Consider the following 21,546-nt stretch of genomic DNA (forward strand, 5'->3'; position numbering starts at 1 on the left):
AAAGCTTGGCTGTGCTTCATATTTGTGGGGTAATTTTACAGACTTATCAGTAAAACTAATAACAACTTACAGATAATTTCATCATAAGCCGAATTGTGCCGTTTAATCTGAGTCATTCTGAACAGCTTATACTGAAAATATGAAGTGAAATTTAACTCCATGTTTGCTTTGTATAGCCATCTTATCTTTGCTTGTACCCCCCCACCACCACACCAGTGCTTATTGTACATAAACTACACAGAAGCCGAATAAAGAGTCTGGACACAAACATCCGTTTTTTTTATATTTTTATGCACACATCATTCAGCTCAGTTTTGATATCACCTGGAAAAAAAGATTACAGGACCACATGGAAATATTACTACTGATAAAACGAACATGAAATTTCTCATTATTTCTCATTGGGATGCATTTGGAGCTACACTCACTGTTCCATCGCTTCCATTGGTAAAGACTTCACTATAACAGCTTTAGGTCATGTGTGAGAAGTTCTGATTAAAATTCATAAATCATGTAAATAAAATTTTAAATCAAAAGAACATTTAGTGCAAACATTCACACAAAGCTCTAAACATAACTAAATAATCAACACTGAGCATGTCGTTTCTAGGCAACAATATTATGTCACATGCAGAGCCTGAACCACACTGATATGCTCTCACTGCATATTGTGAAGCTTTAAATTAAAGGTGATATTTGATGTCCTTTTATTTATGTTGGTTTGTTATAATCCACAAACTTCAACATTTTATTTCCATGGCATTTGCCCATTATTGTTATAATGAGTATTATCTAAATTTCACTGTTTTAATAGATATGTGTGCCGTGCTGTCCACCGGCATCTACCGTCTTTACACTGTGAGTCGATATCTTAATGATTCGAGTGAAATCTGAGCAAAAACCTGTTTGTTTCTTCACATTCTTGGATCTAGAGGGATCACTTTCCAGCTCGTGTTGGAGGGACTACAGTTCAGCTGAGGCCAGATGTTAAATCTGACCTCACCTCAGGCAAAGTATGCATAGAGAAAAATGTTAATGCTGACCAGCAGGAGAGCGTTGAAACAGCAGAACCTCGACCACAACACGCTCTCTCGAATGCTGGGGACTCTGGGAGCTGGAGTCTCCTCTGATCGCCGTACTGCTGAGATACACAATCCTGCCCTCTGACCACATGTCGTCACCCGCCGTGTTGGTTCAGAGTCTGCAACACACACACACACAGAGCAGACACAGTAAGTTACTCAAAAACAAGAGCAGTGTGTGTGTGAGAATGACTGTTTTTCACATGAGAGCTGGTTTTTATTCCCCGTGACTGCTGACAAACTTACCCTGGGAGCTACGGTGGCTGATGGAGGACACTTTTTGCAGAGGAATGTCTCTTTTTGGCTCTTCAGTTATTGTCCACCAGGTCAGGTTACACACCTGGGAAAAATCGAAGAAGCAAAACCAAGAAAGTTTCATTTATTCACTATCAAACAGGTAAAACTCTACTGCCATTTTGACATGAGGTGACCCTGACAACACCCTGACTTTAAAAATCTCAAAAGTTACCCCCACTTGCTATTTTTTGCTAAAATGTATAAGATCTTTATTGTATGTGCATTTATAGTGCATATAACGTGCTATCACAAGCTGTAAACAAGGGACGATGCAGATAAGCACGATTATCTGATGCTAGAGATAAAAGCTGCTTTCAATTGCCCCCTTTTCATGAGAGATCATCACAGCATGCTCTGCCTGTTTGTTTTGGCTGAGTATAACAGCGGACGCCCTTCCTAAAGCAACCCCAGTGCAGACTCTATGTTATAGATGAGTGCGAGTCTGTCTAATTCTCTGTAGTGACAGAGTGTTTTCCTCACCAGACACAGACCATACTTGATTAAGCTTACTTCCCTCATAGTCGTGTTATTTATTGTATCCATGTGTGCACACCTGTTCGTGAGTGGGCGGTGGTGTAAGCAGCGATACAACGGCAACCACAATTGCCGTGAGCCCACAGAGCAGAATGGCGAAGTGGAGGTAGTGGACACCACGTAGCACCGCAGGTGCCGAATCCTCAACGCCACATCTGGAAGGAGGGAAGGCAAACTCCAGCACCATCCTGCACACGCCGACCACCAAACCCACCATCAGACCCCAGAAGGCGCCCTAAAAATCACACAAATACACCTAGATTGGATTACATGCCTTTCTGAGCCGAGTAGCTGAATTTAATTGGACAGGAAGCATGTGTCTCATTCCCGAGGCAACTCTGAACCACACATGGGTGCGTTCAGCTAATGTCATCACTTTCCCAGAGATATAATTTGTCATCGTCACATCACTCACTTCTCACTTACTGTTAATACACACAAACACGCAAAGAGGCACAGATCACTCTCCGACTCCTTCAGCCTTCAGTGAAGAATGTGATCTGTGCAGTTTGAAAATAACCGCCTTGTAGCCACACAGAGAACATATCTGATCTTATTTTTCCTTTATTTTCATTCCACCTGTTCTTATTTTTTAGACATACCTCACATGTACAGTTCCTATAATGTAACATGCACAGATACTAACTAGGATCCAGATATTGTGTTAGTAATTACAAGGTTAGCTGACATTTTTATGAGCTTAATTCACTGCCCAGCTTTGAACACGACACACATTGTGTTCCTGTGCAAACACTTTCGATTGTTTGCAATCTACAGTGTCATGCTGCTCAGCGTGTGACTCATCCCGTGCTGTAATGTGTGTCCTTTAACCCATGATTCAATATCATTTATATTTTTATTGTGTTTATCCAAACATACAAAGCTCACAGCTTTTGTGTAACCATGTAGTTCACCTTTTATAACAACCTTTTAATAGGTCTAAAGTGAAATGGTAACATAGAAAAGAAACAGAGACACCATATGAGACACTATATGGACAAAAGTATTGGGACACGCCTCTTAATCCTTGAATTCAGGTGTTTTGAGTCCCATTGCCACAGTGTTTGTAAAGGCAGTCTCCCTTTACAAACACTGGTTTGGTCTAAGTATTCATGTATGGTGCTGTAATAGTTGCCAACACTGCAACTCATTAGTTTGTGAAATTCCTAGATATTCCACAATCTTAAGTGGTATTATGGCAAAGTGGAAGCATTTAGTAACCGCAGTAACTCAGCCATGATAGGGGAAGACTACAAAGTAAGAGTTAAAGTTAAGAGAGTCCTGAGGTACATAGTGTGTAAAAAATCTCCAACTCTCTGCTGGCTCAATAACTGCACCAAACCTTCTCCGACATTAACCTGAGTACAAAAACTGTGCGCCGTGAGCTTCATGGCATGGGTTTCCATGTCTGAGCAGCTCCTTCAGGTGGCCAAGTACTTTTATCTCTACAGTTTATTAATAGGCTCACTTTTGGGATTAAATGTTTCAGAGACTGAGGTCATTTAACAAACTTTTTCCGCCACATTTTTACCCTTTGGCTAAAAAAAGGCCAATCTGGAATGGTCATCACCCTACTGGGAGTGTTGGGTGGGCAGGCGGGTGGTGTGGACACACAAGTTCGTGTATGCAATAACTTGAGAACAAGGTGACGTATGGGATATTTCAAGAAGGATTTTCACCTAGGATTTTCAAATTGGCGCACCTGCTATTAGTTTGAGGGGTAGCACTGATGGCCAACAGTATTTATTATCACTGTAGTGTAATGTTAGTAGCAAACAAAACTGAAGAGCCTAAATCAATGCTGGCGACTAACCTAAAGTGCTCTTCTAATCCATGTTTTGCCTGATTATGATGCCAGAGGAAAACTTAAAGAAGCTATTGAGATATTTCAGCCTTGGCCAACGAAGTGAGCCGACGTGGATAAGATTTTCTTTTATGTAACAGAGATGTCCTTTGACCTGCAAATCACCAAATGTGTGTTTGCTTGGTGATTGCCAGCTCATGTTGTAACCCCAGGCGATTTCACTGCAAACACAAAATAATAAAAATCCTCTAAAGTAGATTCTGTGCAGCTTAACTGAGCTGGAGGGGAAGTAGTATTCACAGTAAGAGGGAAGGGAAATCCTGTTCATTAGAAAAACCTGAGAAAATGCTCTTTCTTTCTTTCAGTCTGTGGACAACGTGCCAGCAGCGAGAGCAGACACACCCAGGACGTGCTCTATTAAAACAGGGATCGTGAATATCCAGAGGACTGGTCTTTACTTGCTGGCGATCGACGCTTGAACACGTGTGATATCAGATTTAACCCAAAATCGCTTTCCTTCTCATCTCCTCTGCACTTCATTCTGCAGGTTTTAATTGTGACAGTCACAGCAGGCCTCTGTCGCTCACAGTCTGTTATCAAAGATCAGCAATGACTTTTATTGTTTAAAGTGAGAACTCCGGCTCCTCTAGAGGAAGCAATAAACAATACACTTCATGAAGTGAATTACTGATACACACAGCTTTGAGCTCACACACAAGGGACACCACACCAAGCACTCTGTGCGCATGTGTGTGTGTGTGAGAGAGCTGCACACAGCTTGATCCCATTTGAGGCTAATAAAACTATGCAGCAGTTACGGTGTAAGTGAAAGGACAAACAGAGCAAACTGGGGAAAACCTCAAAAGTCCAGAATGTTCTGAGGGTTAAGTTTCCCTTAGTGTGTAACAACAACTTACAGATGTTTTCTTTCTGTGTTGTAAGTGTGTTTGGAATAAAATAGCTTTTTTTTTTAACTATGATGATATGATGTAATTGAACCTCTGTGATTTTTGCTATTTTCATCATGTCACAGAAAAATCATGAATGAAAGAAAAAATAGTAATTTCGAGTTGCAGCTGTAACTTTATTATATTGATTGTCAGTGTGCTACCTGCTCATTGGTCCTCTTCCAGAAGACGGCCAGAGTGAAAACAGCAGTGACGGGTGGAGCGAGGTAGCTCGTCACCGACTGGATGTAAACGTACAGCTGCCCGCTGTTAGCTGACTGGAGGATGGGGATCCAGACCACGCTCACCACCACCAAAATCACGGTCACAATCCTGGGGCAAAGGCAAACTGTGTCAGCGCGTCTCTTTTCTTTATGAATCAACCTCCAGCTCATTCACACATGAGTGCCATACCTGCCAACCAGCAGCAGCTCCCTCTCAGAGGCTCGTGGCCGGTGCTTCTTCCAGATGTCCATGGTAAAGAGCGTGGAGCTGCTGTTGAAGATGGACGTCAGCGAAGACATCAGAGCGGCCATCATCACAGCTATCATAAGTCCCCGCAGGCCTGCAAAAATGCATACGCAGACACTCAGATGCAGGTGAAAACACCTGAAAAGTGTTGTGTGGCTGCTTGGAAAAAAAAAACATATTCTCACCACTTGGCATGAGTTCAATGACCAGTTTGGGGAAAGCAATGTTGGAGCATCCAACCTCAGCTCCACACACTCGCACACACTCCTCTGGATCCACACAGCCTACAGAGTCTGAAACATGGAGGCGCAGTCAAAAGTTGTTTGCATGCAGGAGTGGAAGGTGACTTTTCCTCTCATCCAGAATTCAAGTTTGTTCCCTTTAATTCCCACGAAAGGTACTAAAGAGCAGATTCAGGGTCGTTCCATGTGAAAGCATTCAAATGTGTCTGTTCCAACTACCTACAACCCTCATTCACAGTCACACTGGAGTAGCCAGCTAGTATCCACTGCTCTACCTCTTTAACCACCCTGAACACCACTGGTTTGCTTTGCAATTTGCTGCTTTGTTACCTGTTTAGCTGATGACAAATTTCTTTGTGACATAAGATGGCATGTCCCTTTACTCACCTTACCGAAGTTTAGAGCGGACACATAATTGCTGTGACCCTTGTGGTTGATGCATTGCCCATCCAGCTGTCTCATACTCAGGGCATGCACCAATCCTGAGACCCTCTGTGATCCAGGGCACTGTCAAAATCTGGGTCTAAAGCTGTTTGATCAGTGTAATGTGTCCAAGCTCCTGTACATGGAGCATGTGAATGTTGTTTCTTCATTTCATAGCCATAAACCGATTTAACTTAATAAATGACAAAGTTATTTAGGAGAAATCATGAGTAGAAGATGTGGCTGGGGTCAAACTGTAAATAAAACCAATACTTTGTTCCATGTGTTGATATGACCCTTGGACTTTTAAAATGTTTTCTCCAGTGAACTATCAGAAAAAAGATACAACATCCATGCACAAATAAGGTTTCTGTCAACTTATGTCACTGATGTTAAACTGGTGGAGTTTCTCTATTAAAACTGCGTCCCATGATGTTCACGCTCAAACCTGTTTATAGAAAAATTAGATCATGGCTTCAGACTGTGGCATTTGAGGTCAATGTAAAATCGATTTTTTAAAACAGAATTTAAACGTAGTTTTCAGCCGTGAAAGTTTCATGTGTCTAGCTCCTGTATTTATGAGCCGCTTATAAAGTTAAACAGAAGGTTACACTTGGCATGGCTTTATTAAATATGGACAATTTGTTATTGTTAAAAAAAAGCTAACAAACAACTGATTCTGGGTCAGGTGGACGGCATTGATTGAGTTTCCCTGGAATGACTCTTTCCAGGTACTTCAAAGGGTCAGTCTGAGCTAGATGGGTTCAAATGTATTGCCTGTTCAGTAAAAAAAAATAAAATCCTTTTCGAGTTACCATCCATTGTGCAGCTAGGAACTAGGAAACACTATCTGTGGGAAAAGTGTTTGCACAAACAGCTGAGTTGGCTCAGAGGCGTCATGACCAAATGTTGGATACTTGTTGTGTAGCCTTGTGAGACGAGAATGAGGAAAGGAATATATTAAAGCCACAAACTTTAACATGTATATGCATAATCACACACTACATAGCTACACACGCTCCAGCTTCATTGGCTCCAGTAAGACTGGAGTCTTTCATCAAAGCTACTCAATAATTTTTCCCAAATCACCACCCACAGCTCAGCTGAAACATCCAGGAAACCTGAGACACATTTCATTTTCACAAGTCTGCTACATGTTAAAAAGCGCAAAAAGGGTGACCTATTTGATTCTCTATCTGGCTAATGTTATATATTAACCCTGATAAAGCTATTGTCTTTCAGCGTTACCTTTCAGAGACCCGTGGATAAGCAGCAATCACAGGAAACAGGGGGAAAAGCCTGCACTGATGAGTAGTCACGTTATTATATATATATATATATATATATATATATATATATATATATATATATATATATATATATATATAAAATAAAATCACATATTGTATAACTTGTTATAGCCTCTTGGGTTAGCTCCACGGGCTTTCGTAAGGCTTCTAATTTGGGGTGAAGAACAAGATTTCCCCCTGTGTGCTGGCAGGAGGGTGGAGTTTAATGCCTCTCTTTCCTAACCAACTACCGGACACTCCGCCTATCTGCCCCCGGACACCGAGCTTCCGTTGCCGGATTCCAGGGTCAGACACTCGCCGGCGGCTCCGCCACACAGTCTGCTGGACCTGGACGAACTTCGTGTGACTGCAGCGACACTTTAAAGTAAAGAGGCTCGGTACCGCCACGTTAGCGAAGACTGCTTTGTGTTCTTTCCGGGAAGTTTCCTTTCTTTGAACATCTGTACACCTCTGGCTTCAGGCTCGCGCTCCGACACAACAAAAAAAAAAAAGAAAAAAGAAAAAGTGGAAAAGTGAGTCGTCAGCGCTTCAGTCAGACTGAGTCACACACAGTTTAAAAGTTTTATCGAAGGACTAATCACTTCTTTCTTTGTGTCGACTGACTGTTCCGCTTTAGACTGACTCACTGGCAGACACACACTCATCCACCCAGACAGCTGCTCGTCTCTCTCCGTGTCTGCCGGGCCCCGAGGCTGGAGGAGCAGCCGAGCCGGGCCGCAGCTTTCCGCAGTTTTCCGGCTCCTGTCAGGTGTAAGGCGTGGCGCTGGGCGTGGAAGAGGGGGGCTTTGTTCCAACCGCACCTGAGAGAGAGAGATAGCTGTAACCCGAGAGCAGGGCTGAGCTGGAGCCTGCCCGGGTTGAGGAACTGATAGCGGTTTATTTGCCTCAGATGAAAATATCTGCCACTGGTCTGGTTTGTCCCCGGTCACGCGGACCCGGAATGGACCGTAATGACATATCGCACTTCTTCCATGTTTGAACCCCCGGACGGACGAGTGGAAAGTGGGTCAGAGTGGTTTCAGTGTTTAACTATTTACTGACCGGCGATTTTACTGGGGGTCATGGCGCTATCTCAGGTCCAGTGTCTAGACGATCACCACGTCAACTGGCGCGTGAGCGAGAGCAAACCAGAGTTTTTCTACAGCGAGGACCAACGGCTGGCCCTCGAGGCACTCATCGTCGAGGGCCGCGACGCGTTCACGGAATACATCAGCAAGCATGGCGTCCGGGAGTTCCTCTCGGAACCGGAGTTGGAGCGGATTGTACACACGGCGGAAGCATACAGGCCCGGCTACGAGCATCTCCAGAAACCCGGGACGCCAGGGCCAGGAAACACAACTCCGGGGCCCTGGGAAGAGACCGGAGACGATGAGGTGTCTCTCGAGTACTGGCCGGACCGGTCTGAGGGCTCGGTGGCAGAGCTGGACCTAGGCTGGCCCGAGGCCATCTCATACCGAGGGGTCACGCGCGTGACCGTGCACACACAGCCTCCAACCGAGGGGCACACGCACATCAAGGAAGTGGTGCGGAAGAGCATTGCGTCAGCCCAGAAGGTAGGCAGAGAAGAAGATGGAGTTTAGAGGTTCTTCACCAAAACAGAAACGCTTCACACTGACGAGAATTAACCAGTTGGCTTATTGTCTTTTCACCTCTTTATGTTGAATTATGTTAATATTCGCGATTTGATGCTTGGATTTTATCGCAAGGTGTTTTTATTTGACTCCTCCATTCATGTAGCCAAAATGTGGGGGACAAAACACATCTTAGCTGAGTACAAATTCATGGCGAGCAGTATAATACAGAGACCTGAAACGCACCACAGCACTGAGTCAACGCAGCAACAGGAAACCGCATTAACAACTCATCAAAAACTGGAGTGCATTTTCTGTGCTGTCAGTGAATGCACCACAGTGAATAATTGTTTTCAATATTTCTCCAGTCAGTGAATGTATAAAGAAGTTCACTGCCACAAACCCGCAAGTTTCAAAACAATGCTTCACCATCACATTAAAGCAAAGAAGAAAAATCACTTTGTGCACTTAATAAATATGATTTTGCTTGGCGTTAAAATGATTAGGCGAGTAATCAGTTAGTGGTCTGACAGGAAATTACTGTTGTGACTCATCTGAAAAACACTTTGGCAATTAAGATTAATTGTTAATGACAATAACTGTTCTATCAAATATTTATTTGTTGGCTGTTGCTGTTTGCATGATCGTTTTATCTTGTTATTAATATTTGTCTGTTGCCACCTATGATGCAGAGCACACTATGTTAGCCTGACTTTTTTGGACATGTTCCAAGTTCAGTTCACCTTTCTGTCTTCATTTCATAATTTGCCACAGACCCGTCTCAGAAACCCGCTTCCCTTCATTATAGTTTAAATAAAAAAAGTCCTGTCTTGACACGAGAACAGAAACGAGTGGGGGAAAAATGCCCTGACATCACTGAATTTGTCACATGCCAGCAGTCTTCCTCTCATATCCATAAATGCTGGTACATGTTCATGCAGTAGTCCAGCTTTGCACCTGAGCGACAAAAGAAACATTGAGGCTTAAATGAATCAGACTTAGTGCCAAAGTGAAAGGCTGGTTTTCAATGCACATATATTTTCACAATAAACGTAATACAAAAAACATGAAAAATTTCAAGACTTATCATCATTTTCCAAAGTCTACCTAATGCTGCTGTTTTAAATGTAATCTTTAAGCTGGATCACATAAAGAGAGCCGCCTGTCTCTACTGTTGCAGCGTTGCGCAGCACATACTGTCCACCCACATTTTATCACCTCTCTGCCAAAAAACAGCCTCTGTTCCTAACAGGCTCTAAACTACAGGAATATTATGCTCAAATTTCTTGTGTTCCCAGCTTCCTTTGGGGATTGAATATCGCTGATAAAAGCAGCTGAAACCAGCTCAGAGACCAGGAAGCACTAACACTAACATTTGTGGTTTTCCTCTATGTGTATGTGTGCTGTTTTTTTTAGGTGATAGCTGTGGTGATGGATGTGTTTACAGATGTGGATATCTTTCGAGACCTGATGGATGCGGCCTACAAACGCAAGATTCCTGTGTACATAATCCTCGACATGGCTGCGGTGCCCTGCTTTCTTTCCATGTGTGGCAGAGCTGATATGCACCGTGGACATCTAAAGGTTTGTATTGCCAGTCACATGCATGCACGCATGGATGATGTTTTGCTGAGCTAGTTATAAAGAAGGGTACGCCCAATAAGTATACAGTAATGGGGAGGGGGAGGATTGGAAATAACATCTGTTATTAAAGACACCTTTTTGAAATTATATTGTCACTATACAAAGGAACATTTTTGGGCGGCCCATGATTGATGTAGGTTGCCAGGTTTGTGCCTGCGGGTATTTGTGAGGTGCATGCTGCAGCTAGTTTGCAATAGCTTGGTTTTCTTTGTTATTCTCTGGCTCTCTTAAGTTGAGTTGAACTGGTCTAGGCAGTAACAGAAAATACTTAAGAGTTTCACGGGGGATTTTTTTGGACAGGAGGCCAGAACGACAGCAGTTAAATTCCTGTCTATGCTGCAGGCAATAAAACCACACAGACTTTTTACTTTCTGTAACATGTTTTCCTTTCACTTCTCCTTATTCCTTCCTCACGGCATTTACCGCATTGCCAGTCTCTTTTTTATCGGACATCTCTTCCGTTATTGTGAGCGCCATCACTCCCGTTGTTAATGTCCCCTGTGAGATTTCACACACAGCGTTTACTTACGAGGTAACGCTCAGCCTGTCAACCACACCCTTATCACAGAGCCGAACACAAACACCACAGGGTGTGTCAAACAGGCATGCACGTACGTAGATAGAAAGTCCATGCTCTAACCTGTAGAGGCACCCAGTGGGAGACTATGGAGGTATTAAAGCTGAGCACCGGCTCTTGAGTAACAAGGAAACGCATTCTTTTCTGCCTCTCCATTCTCTTGTTTCCTCTATTTTGCCCTTTGTTCACTGAAACCCTTCCATCCATCAGCACTAAACCCTCTAGAGGCTTTGGTTACCAAGCACTAACCCTTTATGTATGTGTGCATGTGCAGAACCTGCGCGTACGCTGTTGCGGAGGCGTGGAGTTCTTTACGCGATCGGCACAGAAGGTGCGTGGATCTCTGAGCCAGAAGTTTCTTCTGGTAGATGGAGACAGAGCCATCTCTGGCTCCTACAGGTGAGCAGCGTTCATTTGTGTCTCTAAATCTGCACAATTACATATTTTAAATTAGCCGTTAATTGCATGACTTTTTCCACTCAAAAATAAACAGGCATCCGTGCATTTCCCATGACCTCTGTGGAGGGCTTTAGAGCCTTTCAGCTCGCTGTTTTGGTTTTCTGACCTGCAGGTTTACTGGTCTGGTTTAGTCTTACCCAGTCCTTCCTGCTGCAGCATGCAGCTGCTTGCAGGAAATGGCCTTAATAAATCAGTCATACACATGCATTCCATACAAGACACACAGAGCTAGTAACTAACTGGTGAACATGCTGGAGCCTTTGACCACCATTTGTGGTGAAGAGCTAAACAGAGCTACACGGAGAGTGATTGCTGTTCTGTGTTTGCTAAGATAACACAAAAAGCGTAGCATCAATGTGGACAACTGCTTAAAGCCACTGTACCCCAGCTTTTCTCATTATTGATGGTTATCGTGGTTTCTCACCTGTCAGGGTCCTGACCTCTGAATCCACTCGATCCAGGTGCCTGATTCCTCCGGAAGTGTGACATGAATCGAATGTTTTTTTTTACTGTCAGCTTGTTGTTATGCATTGTGAGGCATGGCTAGTGAATTGTGTTTTGAGAAACAAGCGGATCAGTGTTGGCTTAAAATAGTTTGATTCAGACTGATTTGTTGGGGAAAATTGATTCCCCTCCCCAGCTGAAATTAAAGAGTAAATGCAGACTCAGTGTCAGGCTAAAGATGTTGACGGAGTGTAAGGGAAGTATATTAAAGTCCATTGCTCTGCTTGTTTTGCTTTGGAGCCAGCAGTTACATGTCATAACAGTCACAATACGGTTTTGTTAGCGGCCAAAGCAAATTTTGAAAATTAGGTGTGTTATCCTTACCGTTTACTGTCATTTATAGTTGCTTCTTTACTGAAATGTTGGTGTAATGTGAGACTGGATCTGTTAGAAGGAATTTGAGGAGGAGTACTTATGCAATGTGATCAAAGACCAAAATGTGGTGCATTACATCAGAGTACAAAAGCGTGTTATAATGATTAAACTATTATAATCTCAGATTTCTGTTATCCCAGTGGGAGCTGTGACTTGGAAGAAGGAGTTTAGATGTGATAAACAGGACTGGAATAGAGCTGGTAGGAAAAAAAATGTGCAAAGAAAACACTGAAGTCCCTTCTGAGACTTCTCTCCATTTCTGTGTTTTTCCAGTTTTACCTGGTCCTCGTCTCGTTTGGACCGTAACCTCATCACTGTGATCACAGGACAGGCAGTGGAGACCTTTGACCTCCAGTTTCGGGAGCTTTACCTCACGTCCAGAGGCGTGTCACTCAACAAGGTTCCTATGACAGACGAGCCGGTACCTGACCCTCTCCCACAGGCGGCTCCTGCACCTGTGCCGGCTTCTGTTGCCAGGAAGCTCATCAACCCCAAATACGCTCTTGTCACCACGGGGACCCACATAAGTCCCACTTCATCTGACCAGAACTCCAGCAACAAGAACTCAAACTCCCAGAATCCCACTGGGCTAAAGATGATGAAAGCACGGCTGAAGGACGTTATTGAAGAGCCACCCATACATCCAGGATTAGCCAATCTGGAGAAAGCATACCTGATTCCGTACCTGCCCACCTGGCCTGAGCCAGACCCACCGAGTGACGTGATTGGCTTCATCAACATCAGGGATGATAAGCGGGCTAATCAGGTTCACTTGCAGAGGTCGGAGAGGTTTGAGGTTAGTCAGGCTATACGCTTCAGCTCACCATTTTCACAGCCAGCACAGACTGAGCAGCCTGCTTCACATCCTGCAAAAGCTGCAGGATCAGCTGACACCCCCTCTGCAAATACAAGCCTGAAGCCTTCGACTCCTGTGAGTCCAACTAACAAACAGCTCCCATCCCCCGCAGCTCCCAACACAGACCAAACTGATTCCCCTAAACAGCCTAACACACCCCCAGCACAGGATGCACACACACCAGCTGCACAGACTTCCACTTCACCACCTAGTGTTACTGCTGATTCACAGCCAACAGAAAATGCTGCAGAACCTCCACAGACACAACCTGTAGCACCTCCTGTTCCTAAACGCCGCACCCTGCAGCTGCTCATAGAACCTGCCTCCTCAGAGAAACCTGGTGAAGCGCAGGTCACTCTGGTAAAAATGGACCAGCTGGAGAGTCTAGAAGGCTCATTTAAGAAAAAGAGATCCCAGAAAGAGGTGACCCTGATACGTGGCCGCTTAATGTCAAAGGACAATGACCAGGACTCTGGGAGCAACGATAATGACAGCCAAGACAGCACCAAGGTCAACTGTGACCGAGCGGTCAATGACGAACCCTCGAGTAACTCCACAGCATCGGATGAGGAGTTTTACGATTGCGCGCAGCCAGAGCTCAATAACCAGCTAACCAATGGAGTGACAACAGGGTCCGGCCGAGGACAACGCCAAGGAGACGGTTTCAACATGATGGCCCGCTTCTCACAGAGCATGCTGGACTTGCGAGAGCCCAACCAATCAGAGGACAGTGCTGCTCTCATCCGCCAATCACAGCAGCTGCGCAGACAGGAGCACCTCTCCCCACACAGGCACATAGGACAGGTGAGCACTCGGTATTACTGCTCGAGTGATGCTAAAATAATCAAAAAATGGGAAATCACACACACACATCCATACAGCACTTTATCAATGCATACACACACACACACAGAAGGATGCATTAGAGGTCATTTGGGGTTCACTATCTTGCCCAAGAATGCATACAAGCATGAGGAGTCAGGGATCGAGTCGCTGACCTTCTGACCCTCTCTTTCACCCGAACCATGCATCAGTATATAAAAAAAAAAAGTTCTATTTGTTCATGATTACCAAGTAGTATGAAGCTTTAGTGAGTTTGTAATAGAAGGTTCATTACTCATTTTCATAGTGTCGTACACACAAGGTGTTGTTGCTGGACTCACTTCACATTTGTCACATATGAAAGCTCAGGAAGAACCTCTCAAAGTCACAGTTTAAAACCTCAGTTACCCTGTGGTGTAGTCTTTCAGAGAGGAGTGTATTTTGACTCAAACTTTTATTTTTTTAAATCTCATTTTTTAAGTAGATCTTAGTGCCAAAAGAAAACCAAACAGCCAATGAAAACAAAACTAAGCCGTGAGTGAAACAGGACGTGCACTTCTCTCCTCTCCGGTCTTGTGATTTACTCTGTTGCCAATCCGCACGCCTGTTTAGGCACGGTTTAAAGCAAGCAATACAAACTGCTTTGTGACAGATATCCATATAATGTTTATAGCTTCACTTCTCAATATTTATTACCACTTAAAATGAAGCCTTATAAACATAATTTACCACTTTACAATAAACATGAATTATTATCTTTTCATTTTTTAACAGTAAGTAAATGTATTTGTGTTTCTATAAAGTGTTGCCAAGAGTTTAAGTGACATTTTTAAGCTTTTTAAAAACAAGAACACACTCTTTTACTGCATAATCTATATTGAATATCTTCTTTTACAAAGATGTCAGTGTCAGGCTATATTGATGAGTTGTGTAATCATTCAATTAAAAAAAAAGAAAAAGAAAAAGAAAAGACAAAACAGCTTAATCCATTAGGGAAGTTTCTGCCCTAGATGACACAATGCTTAATCTTTTAAACGTTTTTAATGTGTAATGAGTAATCACTGACAAAACCACTGCTGAAATTCCCACAAATTGTGATTGCTGTCCAAAAGTATGCAGCACTTACTGGAAAAGCACACATTTATGTAACCCACGTCAAAATAGGTGTGTCTCATCAGTGGTACCAAAAGCAAGTCCCTACCTGCTTGCGGTACATGCTTACATGACATATTTTTCCCCTCCAATTTAAAAGGTATTTGCGTGTCTGTGCGCATGAGCGACTGAGCACCCACGCTCGTGTACACTCACCGGGGTAGAGAGCTCGACTGATCATGCCAGGGAGGACGATGAAGATAAAGGGCAACATCTTTAGATAGGCGGCAAAGATGGAGGCTCCTTTCACATGACTCATGTTCTTAGCAGATAGGGACCTTTGTACGATAACCTAAACACACAGAAAGGTGCTTAAAAATATTTCCATAAGACATAATCAGGTAACATATGGTGTAATAAGATATAAATGAATATAATAAATAGTAACATTTCCTGTTAACAGTAGAGAAAAACATGGATAATGAATAGCAGTGGCTCCAGAATTGACCCCTGAGGTACTCCTTAGAGAATAATGGAGGATTTAGAGTTTTAATTCCCTCTCTGTGCTCTTTCTGCTTAGTTGTTTCAGACCTCTAGATCTCCGGGTCGTGATGCAAGAGCGAGAGGACCAACAGTAGTTATCGCCAAACCAGGAAGTTATCATCGGCCCACCCGAGCAGCTGGCCCAGTGATAGGAGGTTACCGCTACTGGCAGGGCCAAATGCTCCAGCCTGACTCGGCCCATCTGCGCGTAGAGACCCGCTCCGGGCGGTCACCGAGACGACACAGTCCCGGCTACAAGAAGGAAGCCCACACGTCACCACAGCCACCAGCCAACCAGACGGGATTACTTGGAGTTTCTTTCTCAAAAATTAACACTTTTAAACACTTAAGAGCACGAGGAGGAGCACCGCAGAAGAAAGCACCTCAGAATAATAAGCCTGTCAGGTAGATCTGTGGGCCGGTCGGGGAACGTGAGGACATTAATTCTTCATTGTGGGATGTGTTGTTGTTGTTTTTTTTTTAATCCTCTTTTTGTTTGGAAACTGCGACGCAAAGCTTACAAGATCTGCTTTACTCAGATATCTCTGGGTGGTTTCAAATGAGTGCCTGACCAAAAAGAAAGTTTGCTGACGTGTTTGTGCGGAAATAAACTCTGATAATAACATATCAGGTGTTTGTGTTTACAACATGCAAAACAAGATAGCATGCACTCTTGCAACTGATTTATGAGTGATCTGTTTTTTCTTTTTAAGATATGGTACTGTGTTTGGTCAGCTGTGATTCTCTTCAGCCAACCCATGTCACGCACCGTGCAGTGTATCTGTGACATGCAGGCTCTAGGCTCTAGTGTTGATATCATGGGGACTGGTTGCTGATGGTGAGAGGGTGTTGCTTTGAAATCACTGGCAGACTTCCCTGATTACCTTTGCAGATGTATGAACATGTGTGAAAAACATGGGACCAGAAGTTGTAATGTTGTAAATAAAAAGACATTTAAATCTGTCCCATTGTTTTGTTTCAACCAGCTCACATAAAGCATTAGTTCATTTAAAAATGCCACTGTATTGTACAAACATCTTAATATTTGAAGGAAGCATATCATTACTAAAAATGAAAGCTATTATCTCAAGCATACAGCGCCTGACAACCCAGACAGCTGATCAGGAAATATTCCACGGTAAGTGACTGTGAATGAACACTCCGAGGTATTTTTAGGTATGTTTGCTTTTGCTTCCTGGTTTGCAGAAAAATATAATTGTAGCTTCTTGCTTTCTGAAGGGATTTTTGTAGCCTGGAGCTGAGGTTTGGCTTGCAATCAGCATCTGGGCAACACGGCAGAGCCCAGCCTTTATTCTTTTTGCAGAGGTTTGAGGATGCAGTGACACTAGCGGAACAAAGTCTAGTTTCCAAAGTGCCGCATAAGAAACTGGGACTGTTGTGGCTCATAAAGAGATCAAATTAATATTGACCAGAATGGAATTCAGCTTCTTGGAGCGGCTCTCCAAACATAGTCCAGCTTCAAAGTCCTCCATGACCCACAGTTAAAGCAGATAAACATGTTCTCAGATTTCTTTAAAAAACTATTTAGTATTATAAGTATTCAGACCCTGTGCTATGGCAGACCAAACTGTCATCAGAAACATCCTTTGCAATGTGTGTAGACCTTGATAATTTAGTTACTCAACGGAAACGTGGAGGCCATGGCAGTGCGTTGAAACAAAACTTGCAGTCTCCACTGCTCAGCGCCTGTCTAATGCTTTTCTTATGGTGAAGTGCGGGAACAGTGAAACATGACAGCAGCATCCTAGTATAGACGTGCTTTTCAGTGCCTCAATCTTGAGATTAGTCAGCGTGCTAGAAAGGATAAATAGAGCCAAACACACTGAGGTTTGTAAAAGAAATGTGCTTCAGAATGCAGATCTTTGAGCACAACTGGGAAACAGCATGAAGTGACTTCATGACAAGTGTTTGACAGCCCCGCCAAGACTAAAAAGACAACAAAAAGAATGTAAAATTCCTCAGCAAACACGACAATGGCATTTCACAAATGCTTCTCTGTGGAACTCACAAGGGATCTATGAGGAACAAAAACACCTGCCTGAATAATGTCAGTCAACACAAAAAGGCTCGGACATTTTTCATGCGTGTTTGAGGTGAAAAAAAAATTCTTAAAAAAAGCAACAATTCTGTACTCAGAAGATACAAATAAAGTATCAATCTGATACCAGTACCAGTATATAGATCGATCCTCACACCTCGAGTATTTGAATTTCGTCCTTCCAGACTTACCTGGTCGGTACACCAGTACCATGTGGCCAGTATGGTGAGCCCCAGAGTCATCCCGGGCCAGGGAAGGTCTCCGGTGACGGCGTCTCTGAACAGGTGCATGGCGTCCTGCCGTGGCAGATGGCAGGTACTGTTGGGAATAATTTTACTGGGTATCGCTCTGCTGTACCGCTCGGCCAGCTGGCTGTAGCCACCAATCTCATTGAAAGCTGTGGATGCACATTTATTGCTGCTGTTGAACGATTATTGATTGATATTGATTCTGCAAATTGGCCCTGCAATACTTTGTGTTTATGAAACAGCACATACCAGTAACTGTTAGGATAATTGCACCAACGAGCATGATAAATGTCTGGAGGGTGTCTGTGTAAATGACAGCAGCGAGACCACCTGAAAAACAGAGATTTTATTTGCGCAAAGAAACAAACAAGTGCCGAGTCTTACCTTCCAAAATATGCAATATGTTTGTCTCTGGGATTTCTGTTTGCATAATAAAATATTAGAATTAACGTTCATCCGAATTGTTGAAATTCTTTAAAAGAGCAAAAAACGCAAACTGTAATGCACTTTCACATCTACCTGCAATGGTGTAGAGCGCAGTGACCACCAGCATGAGGACGGTAGACAGGTACAGGTTCCATCCGAGACACACCTGAACAAACAAGGCTCCAGAGTACAGGTCAGTCTGGTGAGAGAAACATGCCAGTCAGCGATGTTGGCAAACAAATGATCTCACATCTGAGACACTTGTGCAGTCAGATGGGGTTGTATGTAGGTGTGTTTGTGCCACATAGTCATACTGAAATCTTTGTGAAGACGGACAACATCAGCGAGAGGACAGCCAGGTAGGTTCTGATCCTCTCTCCTCCAAAGCGACGTCCCAGATACTCTGGCATGGTCACGATCTGGACACAAGACAGTTCAACATCTTCAACGTGCCACAGCTACACGGAGGAGGCATACTTAAAGAGACAATTTATCCCAAAAGCTACAAAATGTATATATTTTTCTTCATGGCCTGATAGTCTCATATTGCCATTTTGATTATTTTTCAGTGATAATGCAATATCAGTCTGTAGAAGAAAGTGTGAGCTGTCTGGGAGAAAACATTTGTGCATGTGACAGGAAGTAAACACTACTGATGTTTGCTCTCAGCTGCAAGCTTCCCTTTTCTGTGAAATTGCATCACAAGATGTGCGGGGGGGACAAAACCTGAATGACTTGCACAAAAAAAGGACGGGTACATCAATAAGATCAAAGTCTATTTATACCACTGACCATACACAGCTCACTTTGATCTGCAGTGGGTCTGACCAGTGAAACTATGTGATAAATGTGCAAATTACAGAAAAGGTGCTGGTAGTCCATTGGCCAGACTGCCCTGTAATTATAAAAATGTCTATTTTACTGCCTTTTTTAACTACTGCAGAAACAGACATTTCTGTGGGAGGTTGTAGGATCAGTAGGAAAAGCTGTCAAACTTATGAGAAGACAGCTCACAGGTCAAAATCTATGCACGCCATAACATTTTCCAAAGCTGTCCAGTGGGCCATCTTTCCCGACCAGTTCTGGTCCCTGTACCTTATGTTTGACACCCCTGATGTGGCTGGATAAATAACCCAAAGGGGAGGAAAAAAATGCGAGTTATGTCCAGTGACCTATTTCCTTAAGAAAACTCTGGATTGATTCAAGATACCGACTATGAAGAAGTTTAGTATGTTCACAACTGTATTTACGACTTTATTTTTTTAAATATATGTGCCAACAAACAATAAAATGAGTACTAAGATGTGTGTGTGTGTGTGTGTGTGTGTGTGTGAGTGCTGTGCAGTAACACCCTGCTGGGGAATTTACAAGGAATCCTTGTTGGGGAAAAGCCTCCTGGCACCAAAATGTACCTGCAGAACCAGCCTGAACAAGCAGATGGGTACCTGTGTGAGTGTGTGTGCAGTGTGTGTGTTTGTGTGTGCCGACCAACCCCTGAGGAGATGTAGACAGGCACAAATACCCAGGCTAGAGCCAGCAACACATAGGTGGCCTGGGGAGAAGGGGTCAGATAGAAAACAGAGGGGTTTAATGAGAAATCCGCCAGAGTCAGCTCACAGGTCTCTTTATTTAAGACGCATGCTCTGCGTCCACATAGGACAGCTATGCTGCTGCTGCCCCCTGCTGTAAGCTGCCTGTTACAGCTGAAGAAAGGAAGACATTGAAATGACAAACTTTTGTGGTCTAGACAGCCATGTTCATATTAGGTAAACTTTCTGTTGTAAAGCAGGTAATTGCAAGTGATGTTATTTTTATTTAGCTGCAAATGTCATATGCCCCCCCCCCCCCCCCCCCTTTTGTCTAGTCAGCACACCACAAAAGAGACAAGTTGTCGAAGGATTAGCAGGCTTGTTCTGCTTCATTCCATGCCACAATGCATTTAATCACCATTAACAGATACAACAAAACAGCATCTCGTATTGTTTTGATGAGCACGCATGTTTCTCTGACTGCAGTTTTGTGTTTCTCACATTCCATTCAAAGCCGGTGACAGCGATGCCTCCGGCAGCTCCCGTCCCCGCCAGACCGATGAACAGACCCGAGCCCTCTGAACTGGCAAAGAGAGACGATCCAATCTGTGCAAGACAGAAGAAAAGGTTTGGAGGTTTTACTGAAATACTGCAGAAATACTCTGCTGCAAACACCTGACCTACATGCAGAGTTTGTGGACTTGATGCTTGCGCTCATAATGATGGAAAATCTTCTCAAAGGGTTCAAAAAGTTTCTTTTTTTAAACCTGCAACTGTAGCATTCGTCTTCTTTCATTTCTCATGTAGCCTCATTAACGTCAGTGTTTATCATCACATTGTTATTTACTTAATGAGAAACAGTTTCCGTTAAGCATAAGTCTACCAAGTCTCTCTTAAGTTCAGAACCCAGCTTGGCCTTACAGTTTTAGCTGTAAGGGGTGGCTGAATTTTAGTAAAACAAGGAGAATTGATTTCTACATTTTTCTATCCCCCCATCCCCACACACAAAAGTCCATCCTTTTAAGTGCCTGTAAGAACCATACAATTGTTTACTGATGCTTGATTCACAGAACAAATCTACCCAGAAAGTTGTGTATCTCCTAAAGTCAGTGTAGCCTACATCTATCACTTTTACCATCTGTGAAAACTAAAATCAACTTATTGCAGGGTCACAGAGCCTTCACTGTTAGATCACGCTTTATTTCCACAGTTAATGTCAGATGGACTCACCGGCCACCAGGCCATGTCCCTCCCAGCCAAGAAATATCCACTCAGTGTGTTTCTGCTCACCCTGCATGAGGACTGACACACAAACTGATTTGCACAAACATCCAAAACGAGCTGAATTAGTAGAACGGCACACATTCATTCACCCCTCTCGATTCTTACCCAGATGCCAACAGCGAGGTTGAGAAGAAAGTAGGTCGCAATGACAATGATGTCTGAGAAGCTGAAAGACTGTGACAGGGCGTAGAAGCTGATGGTGGAGTTAGACATCCTGAGCGTTCGCGGCACTGTCGAAAGGTTCCCTGCGGCCACACACACCTGTCCGCCTCTGCGATTAGATTCTCATCTGACGCTGGAACTTTGCAAACACCATAAACTCGAGAAGAAGATGATACACACCCTAAAAATCTGCAAACCCTTGCCTTTAAATGCTCACTTCCCATCCAACGCACTCACGCCGTCAAACACACACACCTGGCCCTCGCCTGCGAGCTGACTGGTCTG

General features: G+C 43.6%; 2 protein-coding genes across 3 annotated transcripts; one reads left to right on the plus strand and one right to left on the minus strand.

The window, feature by feature from the left end:
* Positions 1-109: 109 nt before the first annotated feature.
* On the minus strand, positions 110-8,173 carry LOC120729236 (sodium/glucose cotransporter 5-like). Its single transcript, XM_040024778.1, has 9 exons — positions 8,148-8,173; positions 7,791-7,910; positions 7,341-7,564; positions 5,321-5,428; positions 5,079-5,229; positions 4,829-4,997; positions 1,933-2,148; positions 1,329-1,422; positions 110-1,201 (listed from the first exon to the last, which is right to left on the minus strand). Exons 1-9 carry the CDS (start codon positions 8,171-8,173, stop codon positions 1,005-1,007), a joined length of 1,305 nt encoding a protein of 434 aa, XP_039880712.1. The 3' UTR covers positions 110-1,004.
* LOC120728652 (protein FAM83G) lies at positions 7,450-16,516 on the plus strand. 2 transcript variants are annotated; one of them, XM_040023695.1, is made up of 6 exons: positions 7,450-7,622; positions 7,727-8,663; positions 10,098-10,265; positions 11,177-11,301; positions 12,514-13,900; positions 15,591-16,516. In XM_040023695.1, exons 2-6 carry the CDS (start codon positions 8,172-8,174, stop codon positions 15,960-15,962), a joined length of 2,544 nt encoding a protein of 847 aa, XP_039879629.1. In that variant the 5' UTR covers positions 7,450-7,622; positions 7,727-8,171; the 3' UTR covers positions 15,963-16,516. The 2 variants fall into 2 exon arrangements, with proteins under 2 accessions (XP_039879629.1, XP_039879630.1); XM_040023696.1 differs by having other exon boundaries at positions 7,562-8,074; positions 8,110-8,663.
* The last annotated feature ends 5,030 nt before the right edge of the window (positions 16,517-21,546 follow it).

Source organism: Simochromis diagramma, unplaced genomic scaffold, assembly GCF_900408965.1.
Source record: "Simochromis diagramma unplaced genomic scaffold, fSimDia1.1 OVJJ01000302.1, whole genome shotgun sequence".
In the NCBI taxonomy this organism is placed as follows: domain Eukaryota; kingdom Metazoa; phylum Chordata; class Actinopteri; order Cichliformes; family Cichlidae; genus Simochromis; species Simochromis diagramma.